The following is a 13,438-nucleotide window of genomic DNA, read 5'->3' as shown; positions in this document are numbered from 1 at the left end:
CCAAGCCGCAGCCACGCGCAGCCACGGCCGCGGCGACGCGCAGCCACGGACGCGCAGCCTCGCGCAGCCACGGACGCGCAGCCTCGCGCGGCCGCGCCACAGAGTCGCCGCAGCCGCCCCGCCAGCCTCCCTCGACGGAGCCGCCGCCAGCGGCTCGCTTGCCCGCAGCGGCGGCCCGTCCACGGCGCCCGGCGGGCCCTGCAGGCGGGCTACGGCAACTGCGCGCCCGCTGCGAGGCGGGCGGGCGGGCGGTGCCGCCGCACGGCGTGCGGCTCAAACTGCCGAGCCGCGCCCCATGCGGCTTTTACCCGGTCGAGCACGTGACGGCCGAATTTTTTTTTATACAAATTTTTTCGTCGGCCGCGAACATCGCCGGTAGACACCAAAGCTCAGCACGTTTCCGAGCGAAGGATGTCCGTTTAAAGGCAGCAAAGCCAGGATCCGCCCAAGCACAGTCGACAGTCTCGTTGGCACAGTTTGCGCGGCATACAGAGCACGCTTAACGGTGAAATCACCGCGCACGCTCCTTCCTCGCACCAGTCCTCTGCCGCGCGATTCGGGCCGGCAGACCCCCCCGCGAGCACAGAACCTGCATCGGCCTAGGCCGCACACTCACGCACACAATGAACATCCAACGGTGTCGTTTCGTCGACTATGCGCCGCACTCGATCACGGCGCTGGCGTTTAGCCACGAGTCCGCCAGCGCCGGCGAGCGCGCGCCGGCCAGCCTGCGGCTGGCCGTCGGCCGTTCGAACGGCGACATCGAGCTGTGGAACCCCCGGTGGGGCTGGGTCCACGAAAAGGTTAGTGCACGGGCGGCGGGCGCTGACGGCAGACATTCAAGGGCGGCAAGAACCGGTCGATCGAGGGCCTGGTGTGGTCGCGCGGCGACGACGGCCTCCGGCTGTTCTCGATCGGCGGCTCGACGGCCGTGACCGAGTGGGACCTGGAGACGGGCCTGCCGCTGGCGCACCACGACTGCAACGCCGGGATCGTGTGGTCGATCGCGGCGAGCCCGGACGGGACGTCGCTCGGCGTCGGCTGCGACGACGGCTCGGTGGTCGTGGTCGACATTGCCGGCGGGCGCGGCGTGCTCGAGCACAAGCGCATCCTGCAGCGGCAGAAGTCGCGCGTGCTGTCGCTGGCGTGGCGCGACGCCACGCAGGTCATCGGCGGCTGCGCGGACGGTCGCGTGCGCATTTGGGCGGCGGCTGCCGCGCCCGGCGCGCCGGCCGAAACCGCCGGCCGGCTGGTCTCGACCATGCGCATCGACCGCGCCACCGGCGAGGACACGCTCGTGTGGTCGGTGCTGGCGATCCGCAACGGCAAGACGATCGTGACCGGCGACTCGACCGGAAGCGTCAAGTTCTGGGACGCGACGCACTTCTCGCTGCTGCAGAGCTTCCGCGCACACGCCGCGGACGTGCTCTGCCTGGCGGCCAACCGCGCCGGCAACACGGTGTTCTCGGCTGGCGTCGACCGCAAGATCGTCAAGTACGCCGTCGTCGACGACAAGCTGTCGCGCTGGGCGAACATGTCCAGCCGGCTGCTGCACGCGCACGACATTCGCGCGCTGGCCAGCTACGAGGCCAAGGGCTCGTCGTTCCTGATCTCGGGCGGCGTCGAGCGCACGATCGTCGTCAACTCGATCAAGAACTTCGCGGACGGCCTGTTCCGCAAGATCCCGATCGCGCCGCAGCGACCGTGCGTGGCCGCGGTCGCCGCCAGCCGGCTGGTCGCGCTCTGGACGGACAACCAGGTCAAGATCTGGTCGGTCCAGAAGGAGGGCGACCGGCCCAAGCGGCTCGTGGCCAAGCTCACGTTCAACAGCGAGGAAAACATCACGCACGGCGCCATCTCGGCCGACGGCCGGTACCTGGCCGTGGCCACCAACGCCGAGACCAAGCTGTTTGCACTGACGGCCAAGAAGGACAAGGCGCTTCACGTGCGCAAGATCGAAGCCAAGGGCCTGGCCGGCCGCGGCGCGATTGCGGTCGCGTTCGACCCGACCGGCGCCCGGCTGGCCGTGGTCAGCCCCGAGGCCGACGTCGGGCTGTACGCGCTGCCGGTCGACGACGAGGTCACGGACGAGGTCGTCGAGCTCGAGCGGCCCGAGACCGAGGCCGCGGACGCGGCCGTGGCAGCGCAGCTGCCGTACCTCAGCCTCGTCAACCTGGTGGCGTTCTCGGACGACGGGCGGTACGTGGTCGTGTCGGCGCCGTCGGGCGCGGTCGACGTGTTTGACACGCGCGCGCGCGCGCACGCGTGGACGCTGCCGCGTCTGGCGGCGACGCCGACCGCTGTGCGGTTCCTCCCCGACAACGACACGCTCGCCGTGGTCACCGCCGAGGTCAAGCTGCTGCTGTTCTCGGTCGAGAGCCAGGCGCTGACGCCGTGGTCGCGGCGCAACTCGAACCTGCTGCCGCGCGAGTTCCTCAGCGTGGTCGACAAGTGCTGCGGCATCTTCTCGGAGACGGCCGCCGGCGTCGAGAACCGCGTGTGGATGTGGGGCGCGACGTGGCTGGCGTTCGTCGACATTTCGCGCGACATCCTGGCCACGCGGCCGCCGAAGCGCAAGGCGAACCTGCTCGCGGTCGAGGACGAGGCCGCGCCGACGGTCGCGTTCGCGGCCGAGAGCTTCACCAAGAAGGCCAAGGCCGCCAACGGCAAGGCCGCCAACGGCACCGCCACGCCGAACGGCAAGGCCAAGGCCAAGGCCAACGGCAAGGCCAACGGCAAGAAGACCGAGGACGACGAGGACGAGGACGAGGACGAGTTCGACGACGACACGGCCGCCTTTGACGACTGGGACGGCATCCGCCGCGCCGAGATCACCGACACCAAGCCGACCAAGCAGAGCCCGCGCGGCAAGGCCTCGCCGGCGACGTCGGCGACGTCGTCGTCTTCGCTCGCTTCGTCGGTCTCGTCGGTCTCGTCCGCGGACTCGGCCGTGCCTGCCACGCTCGAGAAGTCGTTCTGGATGACCCACAAGTACCGGCCGCTGCTGCTGGCTGCGCCGGTCGGCGACCGCGAGCTGCTGGTGGTCGAGCGCCCGCCGTACGAGATTCCGCTCATGCCGGCGTTCTGGTCCAACCACCGGATCAACTTCTAGATCACATTTTGAACAAAAGGATACGGGATATAGTTCTACAGTCATTCGCCCGTGGCCCTGCCGCGGGCCTCAAAAGCTCTGGGTAGCAATTGGTGTGTCTTGTCATTTTTTCGTCACTTTTTGCTTATCTTTTGTACAAAAGACGGTTATGTTTTGAATAAATATACTACCTGAATGCGGATGAGTCGGGGGAAGTAGAGGGAGCGATGGCAGAGGTGGTAGCGGTAGAGTCGGCGGCCCCGGCAGAATCGGGGCCCACATCGGCGACCGGCTGGGCGGTCGAGGGAGCGACCGACTCAGTCGTCTCGTCAGCAACCAGTGCGACCTCGGGGGAGTCCTCGGACGAGACCGGGCTGAGGGTAGACTTGTGGTCAGGCGTCGACACGGCCGGGACAAACTCGTCCGAAGTGTCCGAGACTGGCGACTTCCCGGCGGCGGGCTCGGTCGTGGGCTCGATCGCGAGCACTGGTTTGGTCTCGGTGGTCTCGGTCGCTGGCTCAGCCTCGGGCTCAGCCTGCGGCTCGGGCTGGAGCTTAGCTTCAGCCTCGGGCTCAGCCGCAAGCTCAGTCTGTGCAGCCTCGACATCAGCCTCAGGCACAGCCTCCGCAGCCGCCTCCTTCTCAGGGGCCGTCTCAGCCTCGTTTCCAGCCTCCTCAGCCTCCACGACCTGTTGAGCCTCCGCAGCCTCCACAGCCTCCACAGCCTCCTCGGCCTCCACAGTGTAGCCCAGCTCCCACGTCGTCCCCAAGACGACTGTGTTCCACTTCTTGTCCTGCTCAGGCGCGTCCGGCAACGCGGCAGTGGTCGGCGGCCGGCGCGAGCGCGGGCCCTTGGCTCGACCGCGCCGCATGTCCGTCAGAGGCTCGTCCTTGGCCGGCTCTGTCTTTAGCTCGGCCTTGATCTCGTCCTTGGCTCGGCGCTCGATGGGCGACTCTGCCGGCGATTCGGCCGGCGACGCGGCCGGCGATGCCTTGGGCTTGTCCGGTCGCGGCATGCCCATTATCGGCATCGGGCCCTTGCCAATTGTAGCATCGAGGTTGCGCGCAAACGCGGCCAGCGAGCCCGAGAATTTGTTCAGCCGGGCCGGCGGCTTGGGCTTCACCGGCGGCGGTGGTTTCGCCTTCTCGGTCGGGGGCGATTCGGCCGACGACGCCGACGAACCGCTGTCGCGGGACTTGAGCCCCGGCCGTGTCGGTACAGCTGGCCGCTGCGGCCTGGGAGGGACTATCGGGAACGAGCTGGGCGTCTCTGAAGGCGACACTTGCGGCGAGACCGCAGCAGACCTGGGCTTGACGGGCGCCGAGCCTTCGGCGGGCGAGGCCGGCGCAGACTCCGCCGGCGAACTCGAGGCGGACTCGGCCGCCGGTCCCGCTGGCTCGGCAGTGGACTCGGCAGCAAGCTCTGGCTCAGACTTGGCCATCTCCGGCTCAGATCTGGCCAACTCCGGCTCCGCCTTGGCTGCAAACTCCGACTCAGGCTCCGAGGCCGGCTCCGGGTCTGCTGCAGGCTCTGCCACAGGCTCTGCCGCCTCTGCCACAGGCTCTGCCTCAGGCTCCGGCACCGCCGGCGCCTCCAGCTCCGCCGCCACAACCGCCTCAGCCTCGGCGTCAGCCTCGGCATCAGCCGCAGCCTCAGCCGCAGCCTCAGCCGGATCAGCCGCGTCAGCCACAGACTCGGTCGGTGGCGGAGTCGTCGGCTCAGCCGCTGCTGCAGCCGACAGCTCAGCCTCCGCCTCCTCACCAGCCTCGTCGTCGTCCTTGTAGCTGTTGATGATGTCGTCCATCTCGCTGGCCGGCGACAGCAGCGGCTCCGGCGTCGCCGACTGGGTCTGCGACCGCGTCGGCCGCGCCGGCACCACCGGCGACGCATTGCGGCTGTCGCGATCCATCAGGGCCTGGATGTGCTCGCCGCCGCCGTAGCTGGGCGAAGACACCCGTCGCGGCAGATCAATTCCGGTCGAGAGCACTTCGGCAAGCGTGCGCTCGCGATCCATCTCGCGCTCAGCGCGGTCCTGCGCGCGGTTGAATCGCGTGGCGGGCCGGCGGGGAACGACCGGAATCGCCATGGGCGCCGAATGCACAGGCTCAAACGGCTCGGCGGCCTCTGGCTCGATCGCAGGCTCGGCCGGCAGGGCAACGGGCTCCACCGGCTCCGCGGTCGGCTCCGCGGCTGGCTCGGCTGCTGGCTCGGTCGGCTCAGGCGTGTGCTCGGCCGGCACCGTCACCGGCGCCACAGGCTCGGCGGCTCCAGTCGTCTCCGCCCACGTCTCGGGCTCGGGCTCGACAGGGCTGCCGCCCGCAGTGCCGGCCGCGGCCGCAGGCGCCGCGGGCTCGCTCGACTGCTCGCGCGACAGCGGTGCCTGGCGTCAGTAAAGCCACGTCGACCACTCACCGGTTCCTTGCGGACGGGGCGGGCCGGGACCACCGGCGTCGATCGCGGCTGGGGCCGGCGGGGAACAATGGGCGTGTCGGACATGATCAGCGTGCGCCGGCTCTGCCGAGCTTCTGGGACGGACGATGCCTAGGGACCGGGGGCGGTGGATGGCAGCAAGGGCGCGGTGATTACGAGAGGGCACGCGTTGGGTCTACGACAACACAGGCCGTGCAGCAGCAGCGCCGCGGCCGCGGCGCCACGCGCAGCACGCGAGCCGGGGCCGCACGACGCAGGCCCGGCCGGCCGGAGGGGGGGCGCGGCGAGCGGACAGCCACGGCCGCGGCGAAGAGGGCGCCACAGCACCGCCACAGGAACCACAGTACAGTGTATTGCTTAGGAGTAGTTCAGTCTGAACACGTCGTTCAGCACGTAGTAGGAGCCGCCCTCCGGGATCAGGTGGAACACCTGCGAGTACCGCTGCGCGTTCTCCTCCTCGTCCACCAGCAGCTCGCCGGTGACCATGACGATCACGGAGCCCATCGACGGCGACGACGGCTGGGCGTCCAGGGTCGAGATCCGGTGCTGGACCTTCTGGAACGGCAGCGACTGCGGTCAGCACGCCCGCGGAGGCACTTACCACCAGCTTCTCGATGATGTCGGCCGCGCCCTGCAGCTGCGACGTCTCGAACGTGAGCATCGAGTGGCCACGCTGCCGTCAGCACGTCCGCCGCGCCCACTTACGTAGAGGTTACCGAGCTGCGACCGGTCCGAGTCGAACTGCTGGTAGTAGAACCGGGTGAACTCCTCTGGCGGTCAGTCAGATCCACGCGTTCGGCGTACCGGCAAGGGCTTGGAAGTTGACTGGCGGTCAGCACACGTGTCTGCGACGCGCGGGCACGCGCACACACTCACCGTCCATCGTGGTATGGGATCTGAAGGGGCGGGTCGGTCGGAATCTCGCGATTGAAAATTCTTCTAGGCTCCTGAGGGGCTTCGCGCACTTTCCAGCGTAGTGTTTGTGTATAGTCCGGGTAACGCCAACACACCGTCCAATGGCTGCGCCAGTGGCGGCCGCGCCGCGTCGCGCGGACGCGCGGGCCGGTGCGGCGTGGGGCGGACGGCCGGCGCGGGCCGGCGGGCGCGGGCGCGGGCGTTCCGGGCGTCGTCGGCGGGCGGCGCGGCCGTGGCGGCGCCGGCGCCGCCGCGCCGCCCGCCTGCGGCCACATCCCCCTCGTGCCGGCAGCCGCACGTCGTGCGGCGCATTACTATGTACATCCCACAGCGCTGCAGCTGCAGCCACACTGCAGCCGCGCGCAGCCACACTACAGCCGCTGCAGCCACGCGCACCGCCCCGTCCAAAACGCCTCGTCGATGATGTCCACGTGCAGCACGTCGATCCGCGCCGCGCGCAGCTTTTTGAGCGCGCGCTCCGCTTGGCGCTTCGACAAAGCCTCGGCCGGCTCGGCACGGTCCACGTGCTCCAGGTTCCGCACAATCACCGTGCCCTTGCGGTAGATCTCGTCCAGCCGGTTGTAGTTAATGCCAAACTGCGAAAACAGGATCTCGTTCTTGTCCGCCGAGACTGTGCCCTGGGGTCAGTGCGCCCGCCACGGACGTACCATCAGCCGCTGCTCCGCGTCGTGCGGCGTCAGCCCGCTCTGGACCAGGCTCCAGAACGTTGTGTTGTAGAGGTTGTTGATGTGGCCTGCGTCAGCGCGTCCGCGCGCGCACTTACAGTCGGCCTGGCGCCAGCTCATGTAGTCGCGCAGGTTGGCGAGCGAGGGGTACAGCACGGCCCGGCTGTCGAACGTGGGCAGGTGCGTCGGCTCCAGCGGCCGGTCAAAGTACTGCGGCCACAGAAAGACGTACCAGGCCGTGAAGGTGCTGGCGAAGGTCGACACGAGTTTGCTGGCGTCAGCGCGTCCAGACGGTCACTTACGACTCGCGCCGGTCAAACAGCGCGCACGCGGGCTGCAGCACGAACGAGTACTCGTCGGACTGGCCGTAGGCGAGGACGACGTCGGCCATGCCCTCGACCACCCGCCTGGCGGCCTCGTTCATCAGGTCGAGCGCGCGCCGGTCATTGGGCTTGGCAAAGTCGTAGAACGCCGTGAACCTGGGTTAGTGTCTCTCGCCGGCGGCCGTACTTGTGGAATCCGCGGCCGTCGAGCCGGATCACGATCCAGGTGTTGCGGAGAAGCTCGTCCGAGCGCTCGAACTCGCGCACGTATTCGAATCTGCGTCAGCGATCCGGCCGCTCCGGCCATACCTGGACTTGGCCATGGTGCCCCTGGGGGCTCTGGCGGCGGCTTGATTGCGACTGCGCGGTGGTGGCCGTGTCTGGACGTCCGTTGATCTGGCAGAGGCCGCGTCGCGGCCTATATCTCCCAAAATCGCGCCCACGATCGCCAGAAAATTTTTTGTTGGACAGACCAGACCGGCTGCTGCCAACGAATTTTTGCAATTTCAAGGCCACCATGGGCAGAAAGAACCGCTTCGGAGGCGTGAGTGGCAATAGCGGCGCTGAAGATGCGGTCGTGGCGTGTACACGCGGCGGCACGCGATCTGCGACCGACGGGGCCCGAATCGGACTGACGAAGCAGAAGCCCCGCGACCGCGATGCTGGCGGCCGTAGCACCGGCTGGGCCGAGATCGAGAAGCGGTAAGTCGAGAGATCAGTAGGACGTGCGGACGGCTAGCAGAGGGCGAGCGCAGAGGGGAGGGCGGAGGCCGAGGGCGGTAGTGGCCGGTGGTCGAGACGACGGTGCTAGCCTGACGCCCGGCTCGGGGCCTGGCCTGGCAGGCACCGCCTGATACTGGCGGTCGACTGCAGGCGCCTGGTGTGCCGGATCTGCTGGCGAAGCCGCCAGGCGGGCGTGGGCTGCGCACAGACAGCCGCACTCCATGCGGCTCCGGGTCGCACCAGAGCCGCACGCTCTGCGGCTGATCTGTGTGTCCGAGCCGCACACTCTGCGGCTCAGATTCTGTCCGAGCCGCATGCCCCGCGGCTCAGGCTTCTGGCCGAGCCGCACGCCTCGCGGCTCAAGCCTCCCGTCCGAGCCGCACGTCCTGCGGCTCCCCAGGCCGCACGGCCTGCCCGCGCCGCAGCGCTGACCCCCAGCAACGAGAAGTTCGAGGAGTACTACAAGGCCCAGGGCATCGTGCCCGAGGACGAGTGGGACAAGTTTTACGAGGCCTGCAAGGCGCCGCTCCCCGTGACGTTCCGGATCACCGGCTCGCGTGTCCAGGCCGAGGAGGTCCGGGCCGCGCTGATCAACGAGTACGTTCCCATGCTCAAGGGCATCGTCTGGGACGGCGAGGAGGTCGAGCCGCCGTCGCAGCTGCCGTGGTACCCCAAGGGCCTCGGCTGGCAGATCCGGGTCGGCAAGACGGTGATCCGCAAGTCCAAGCCGTTCTCGCGGTTCCAGAAGTTCCTCGTCGTCGAGACCGACGTCGGCAACATCTCGCGCCAGGAGGCCGTGTCGATGATCCCGCCGCTGCTGCTGGACGTGCAGCCGCACCACAAGGTGATCGACCTGTGTGCCGCGCCCGGGTCAAAGACCGCGCAGCTGATCGAGGCCGTGCACGCCGAGCCCAACCCGTCCGGGCTCGTGATCGCCAACGACAACGACTACAAGCGGTCGCACATGCTGATCCACCAGGTCAAGCGGCTGAACTCGCCGAACCTGCTGGTGACCAACCACGACGCCCAGCTGTTCCCGCGCATCAAGGTGGTCGAGCACGCGCCGACCGCCGAGGCGTCGTACCTCAAGTTCGACCGCGTGCTGTGCGACGTGCCGTGCTCGGGCGACGGCACCATGCGCAAGAACATCAACGTGTGGCGCGACTGGACCGTGCAGAACGGCATTGGCCTGCACCAGATCCAGCTCAACATCCTCAACCGGGGGCTGAACCTGCTGGCGCCGGGCGGCCGGCTCGTGTACTCGACGTGCTCGCTCAACCCGATCGAGAACGAGGCTGTGGTGGCCGAGGCGCTGCGCCAGTGGAAGGGCAAGGCCTCGCTGGTCGACTGCTCGGGCGAGATGACGGAGCTTGTGCGCCGGCCGGGCATGACCTCGTGGAAGGTCATGGGCAAGGACAAGGTGTGGCACACCGAGCCGACGGACACGATTCCGGCGAGCTGCTTTGCCAAGGACGACCTGGCTGAGCTGAACATCGACCGGTGCATGCGCGTGTACCCGCACGACCAGGACACCGGCGGCTTTTTCATCACCGTGTTCGAGAAGGCCGGCGCGCCGGAGCCGATTGTGGCTGCCGCGCGCGAGCCGGTGGTTGCGGCGGCTGCCGAGCTGGCGGCCGAGCCGGCGACCGAGGCCGACGAGGCGTCCAACAAGCGCGCCGCCGAGGACGACGAGTCCGAGGCCAAGCGCCAGAAGCTCGAGACCGACACCGCGCCCGACGCCGCCGCCGCGCCCGTCGACACGCCCGTCCCCGCCGCCAAGCCCGCCAAGCTCCCCCGCGACGCCAACGAGGAGCCCTTCAAGTTCATCAAGCTCAACCACAAGTCGCTCGACATCTGCTGGGAATTCTACGGCATCAAGGACGAGTTCAAGCGCGCGTCGCTGCTCGTGCGCAACTCGGCCGCCGAGCCGCTGCGCACGATCTACTACGTCCACCCGACTCTGCGGCCCGTGATCGAGCTCAACGAGTCCAAGGTGCGGTTCATCCACGCCGGCGTCAAGATGTTTGCGTTCCAGAAGACGTCGGCCGAGGGCCAGTGCGCGTGGCGCGTGCAGTCCGAGGGCCTCGAATATCTGATCGAGCACATCTCGAGCAAGCGCGTCGTGCACTCGGACTCGCTCGACCTGTTCAAGCGGTTGTGCGAGACGTCGTTCTCGCGCCTGAACGAGTACGTCGAAGTCGACAAGAGCTTTGTTGAGCAGACCGAGAAGCTCGAGGAGGGCTGCGCGTTCCTGAGCTTCACGCGCAACGGCGTCACCACTGTGTACCCGATGTGGAAGGGCAAGGGCTCGATCAACCTGATGCTGTCCAAGCAGGACACTGCCGAGCTGCTGCACCGCATCTTCAAGATTGAGACCGTGCCGGCGCCGTCCACGACGTCGACCCCGGTCGAGACGTCGGCCGAGGCCACGCCCGAGGTGGGTACGGCCGAGGCGACGCCGGTCTCGGAGACCCCGGCGCCGGTCGCGGTTGCCGAGGAGCCGGTCGCGGTCGCCGAGACTGCTTGAGTGTACATACTGAATCGATTTTGGCTACTTGAGCCGCACGGCGTGCGGCTGCGGCGCGCGCCTGTATATAGCCGCGGCCGACCGAGCCCACGGCGGCCGCTCAGCCGGGTCGACTGCCCTTCGGCAGAAGGCTGGACGTCTGATCGCAGCGAGCGGGCGTGCGGCGACAAGTCGAGCGTGTCGCTTTCCTCAGGCGGCTTTATGCACTACGCGCCGGGCTACCTCTACGGGGTGGCAGGAGGCTCGTTCTGCGGCTATATGCGGCTATATGCGGCTACATGTGAGCGCAGGCAGCGCCCTCGGTGCGGTCGCCGCCGAGGCTCGCTTGCGGCTATATGCCTGTCGCAGTCGCCGCTGGAGGCTCCGCGGCTATATGCAGCTTCATGCGGCTGTATGCGGCTCCGTGCGGCTATATGCCTGCCGCAGCCGCCGCCGGAGGCTCCGCGGCTATATGCAGCTGCATGCGGCTCCGTGCGGCTATATGCCTGCCGCAGGCACCACCTCGCCAAGGTCGCCACGGGACGTCCGGCGCCTATATGCGGCTATATGCCAGGTCGAGACCATTGTTGGATATATACAGGCGTCGGGACGCGGGCTATGTACATTATGCTGGCGAATGCTATGACAGGACTACTCCTGAATGCGTGTCGAGTAGAAGAACTCGATGGCCTTATAGACCTCTGGACAGTCGCGGTGGAGCTGCGAGAAGGCGGACGCGTCCGCGCCGTCGTCGGCCGGCGCGCGATTGGCCTCGGAGGTGGCGGCCTCGAGCGCCGCCGCAAAGACGCTGATGGTGCGGCGCTGGAGGTACAGCCCGCGCACAGCGCGTTTGGCAGGCTCGGCCGGGTTGGCCGAGCGCTCGCTGAGCCGGGCGTTGAGCTCGCGGTAGCCGTCCATGAGCATGGTCTCGGCGATGCGCATGGCCTCAAACAGCTCGCCGTTCTCGGCCATGAGCGCGAGCCGGTTGTTCCAGTTCAGGTTCGAGAACTTGAGGCCGAGCGCGGCGAGCTCGTCCCAGAGCGGAGCGATCTCGGCGTAGCGGTCGAGCTCGGCCAGGGCGCGCAGCTGGTAGTCGAGCGCGCCCGAGACCGTGTACGCGAAGGCCGGGGCGACGGCCTCGCGGGCGTCGGCGGCTTCGTGGTACGGCCGGACGACCTTCTTGGCGTTCTGCAGGACGCTCACCCAGAGCCGGTCGACGTGCTCCCACAGCGACTCCTGGGCGTAGAGCGCGCAGGCCGCCCGCAGGAAGCGGAAGTCCTTGAGCACGTACACGCTCGGAATGCGGGCCTGGTTGAGCTCGAAAAAGCGGTGGAAGGCTTCGAGGCCCTTGGACGCCTCGCCCAGCCGGCCGTAGAGCTCGAGGTGCGGCGTGAACAGGTACGCCGGCACGGCCGTGGCCGGGTCGAAGGACGAGAAGAAGTCGACCTCGGGCGCGTTGTCGAGCGTCTCCTGCAGGACCTTGTCGGCGAGCTCGGCGGCGGGCATGTTGCGCGACAGCAGAAAGCCCATGATGACGAGCGCCTGGGTCAGGTACGACGGCGACACGCCGCTGGCGATCATCTCGTCGTAGATGCGCTGCATGTCGTCGAGCCGGCCGAGCCGCAGGTAGCCCGAGATGAGCGTGGTGTAGTGGTAGACGCCCACGGAGATGCCCGCCCCGGCGAGCTCGGTCAGGACCTGGTGGGCCTCGTCCATCTTGCCCTGGAGGGCGAGAAAGTGCATGAGAATCGCGTACGACTCGGCCGTGTACTCGATCGAGCGGTCGGCCATGGCCGCGTACGTGCGGGCGATGGCGTCGATGTCCTGGGCGGCCGCAAAGCCGTGCATCATGGTGTTGTAGGTGCGCGCGTCCGGGTCGATCTGGTCGCGCCGGATGCGCTCGAAGACGGCCTCGGCGTCGTGCGTGCGCCCGGCACGGACGTAGGCCAGCACGAGCGCGTTGTAGGCGCCGATCGACGGCCGCACGCCGTACGTGTCGAGCGAGGCAAAGACGCGCTCGGCGCCGCGGACGTCGCCGAGGCCGGCGTACGCGGCCACCAGCGTCGTCAGCTCGTGCTGCGTCGGCTCGATGCCGTGGTCGAGCATGCGGCGGAAGGCCGCGAACATGGCCGGGTGGTCCGACGCCCGCCGGTGCGCGTTCATGAGGATGTTGAAGACGGTGCTGTTGGGCGCCAGGCCGAGCGCGGCGATCTGGCCAAAGTAGTGCACCACGCCGTCGACGTCGCCGCGCAGGTACTTGCCGTGCATGACCGTGCCCAGCGTGCGGATGTCGGGCTTGAGCCCGCGCTGCAGCAGCTGGCCGTAGAGGTGCTCGGTCAGGTCGGCCTGGCCGGTGCGGCCGATGGCGTCCAGGATGATGTTGAAGTGGACGAGGTTGGGCATGCCCGGCCGGCCGAACGCGTCCTCGAACGTCTCCTGCAGCCGCTGGTACTCGTGCAGGGCCGCGTAGCAGCGCAGGAGCGCGCTGCGCAGGTAGACGTTGTCGTCGTCGGCGGGCGTGCGCGCGTAGCGCTCGTAGAGCGCGAGCGCCTCGGCCGCGTGGCCGTGCCGCAGGAGCACGTTCATGGTCTGGGTGAGCTCGACGACGGAGCGCGCGTCGGCCAGCACGGCCCGCACGACGGCCAGCACGGCCTTGGCGTCGCCGCGGTCGCTGTAGACGCCGAGGGCGATGTGGGCGAGCCGCCGGCCGAAGCGCTCGTCCGCGGCGGCGACCGTGCGCAGCTCGCGGGCCGGGTTCTCCATC

General features: G+C 68.5%; 6 protein-coding genes across 6 annotated transcripts; 2 read left to right on the top strand and 4 right to left on the bottom strand.

Annotated features, from left to right (window-relative positions):
* The first annotated feature begins 372 nt into the window (after positions 1-372).
* On the top strand, positions 373-3,293 carry V1510DRAFT_431982 (quinon protein alcohol dehydrogenase-like superfamily). Its single transcript, XM_066935460.1, has 2 exons — positions 373-803; positions 836-3,293. Exons 1-2 carry the CDS (start codon positions 624-626, stop codon positions 3,110-3,112), a joined length of 2,457 nt encoding a protein of 818 aa, XP_066786984.1. The 5' UTR covers positions 373-623; the 3' UTR covers positions 3,113-3,293.
* On the bottom strand, positions 3,209-5,671 carry V1510DRAFT_422595 (uncharacterized protein). Its single transcript, XM_066934818.1, has 2 exons — positions 5,504-5,671; positions 3,209-5,471 (listed from the first exon to the last, which is right to left on the bottom strand). The coding sequence occupies exons 1-2, from the start codon at positions 5,585-5,587 to the stop codon at positions 3,279-3,281; spliced, it is 2,277 nt and encodes a 758-aa protein (XP_066786983.1). The 5' UTR covers positions 5,588-5,671; the 3' UTR covers positions 3,209-3,278.
* Positions 5,672-5,853: 182 nt separating this feature from the next.
* Positions 5,854-6,581, bottom strand: V1510DRAFT_422594 (uncharacterized protein). Its single transcript, XM_066934817.1, has 5 exons — positions 6,398-6,581; positions 6,326-6,346; positions 6,227-6,291; positions 6,123-6,194; positions 5,854-6,091 (listed from the first exon to the last, which is right to left on the bottom strand). The coding sequence occupies exons 1-5, from the start codon at positions 6,402-6,404 to the stop codon at positions 5,879-5,881; spliced, it is 378 nt and encodes a 125-aa protein (XP_066786982.1). The 5' UTR covers positions 6,405-6,581; the 3' UTR covers positions 5,854-5,878.
* Positions 6,582-6,704: 123 nt separating this feature from the next.
* V1510DRAFT_422590 (tRNAHis guanylyltransferase) lies at positions 6,705-7,947 on the bottom strand. The gene is made up of 6 exons (XM_066934816.1): positions 7,755-7,947; positions 7,633-7,722; positions 7,425-7,601; positions 7,221-7,393; positions 7,105-7,190; positions 6,705-7,074 (listed from the first exon to the last, which is right to left on the bottom strand). The coding sequence occupies exons 1-6, from the start codon at positions 7,766-7,768 to the stop codon at positions 6,808-6,810; spliced, it is 807 nt and encodes a 268-aa protein (XP_066786981.1). The 5' UTR covers positions 7,769-7,947; the 3' UTR covers positions 6,705-6,807.
* Positions 7,911-10,793, top strand: V1510DRAFT_422587 (S-adenosyl-L-methionine-dependent methyltransferase). Its single transcript, XM_066934815.1, has 3 exons — positions 7,911-7,989; positions 8,089-8,147; positions 8,607-10,793. Exons 1-3 carry the CDS (start codon positions 7,963-7,965, stop codon positions 10,693-10,695), a joined length of 2,175 nt encoding a protein of 724 aa, XP_066786980.1. The 5' UTR covers positions 7,911-7,962; the 3' UTR covers positions 10,696-10,793.
* Positions 10,794-11,242: 449 nt separating this feature from the next.
* Positions 11,243-13,380, bottom strand: V1510DRAFT_422585 (uncharacterized protein). Its single transcript, XM_066934814.1, has one exon. The coding sequence runs from the start codon at positions 13,258-13,260 to the stop codon at positions 11,326-11,328; it is 1,935 nt and encodes a 644-aa protein (XP_066786979.1). The 5' UTR covers positions 13,261-13,380; the 3' UTR covers positions 11,243-11,325.
* Positions 13,381-13,438: the final 58 nt, after the last annotated feature.

The sequence above is a fragment of the Dipodascopsis tothii genome (assembly GCF_038497935.1).
Source record: "Dipodascopsis tothii strain CBS 759.85 unplaced genomic scaffold V1510scaffold_37, whole genome shotgun sequence".
NCBI classification, from domain to species: Eukaryota; Fungi; Ascomycota; class Lipomycetes; order Lipomycetales; family Lipomycetaceae; genus Neoaidaea; species Neoaidaea tothii.
Note: the sequence above shows the minus strand (reverse complement) of the source record. Positions and strands in the feature narration are given on the sequence as shown.

Coding starts and splice junctions, on each gene's coding strand:
- V1510DRAFT_422585 (XM_066934814.1), bottom strand. CDS start 13,260: ATGAACGTGCTCCTGCGGCACGGCCACGCGGCCGAGGCGCTCGCGCTC.
- V1510DRAFT_422587 (XM_066934815.1), top strand. CDS start 7,963: ATGGGCAGAAAGAACCGCTTCGGAGGC. Junction 7,990..8,088: donor GAAAGAACCGCTTCGGAGGC/GTGAGTGGCAAT, acceptor CTGACGAAGCAG/AAGCCCCGCGACCGCGATGC. Junction 8,148..8,606: donor TGGGCCGAGATCGAGAAGCG/GTAAGTCGAGAG, acceptor GCTGACCCCCAG/CAACGAGAAGTTCGAGGAGT.
- V1510DRAFT_422590 (XM_066934816.1), bottom strand. Junction 7,191..7,220: donor GAGCTGGCGCCAGGCCGACT/GTAAGTGCGCGC, acceptor GCGCTGACGCAG/GCCACATCAACAACCTCTAC. Junction 7,075..7,104: donor ACGCGGAGCAGCGGCTGATG/GTACGTCCGTGG, acceptor CACTGACCCCAG/GGCACAGTCTCGGCGGACAA.
- V1510DRAFT_422594 (XM_066934817.1), bottom strand. Junction 6,195..6,226: donor CGCAGCTCGGTAACCTCTAC/GTAAGTGGGCGC, acceptor TGCTGACGGCAG/CGTGGCCACTCGATGCTCAC. Junction 6,092..6,122: donor ACATCATCGAGAAGCTGGTG/GTAAGTGCCTCC, acceptor TGCTGACCGCAG/TCGCTGCCGTTCCAGAAGGT.
- V1510DRAFT_422595 (XM_066934818.1), bottom strand. CDS start 5,587: ATGTCCGACACGCCCATTGTTCCCCGCCGGCCCCAGCCGCGATCGACG. Junction 5,472..5,503: donor GCCCCGTCCGCAAGGAACCG/GTGAGTGGTCGA, acceptor TACTGACGCCAG/GCACCGCTGTCGCGCGAGCA.
- V1510DRAFT_431982 (XM_066935460.1), top strand. CDS start 624: ATGAACATCCAACGGTGTCGTTTCGTCGACTATGCGCCGCACTCGATC. Junction 804..835: donor GGGGCTGGGTCCACGAAAAG/GTTAGTGCACGG, acceptor CGCTGACGGCAG/ACATTCAAGGGCGGCAAGAA.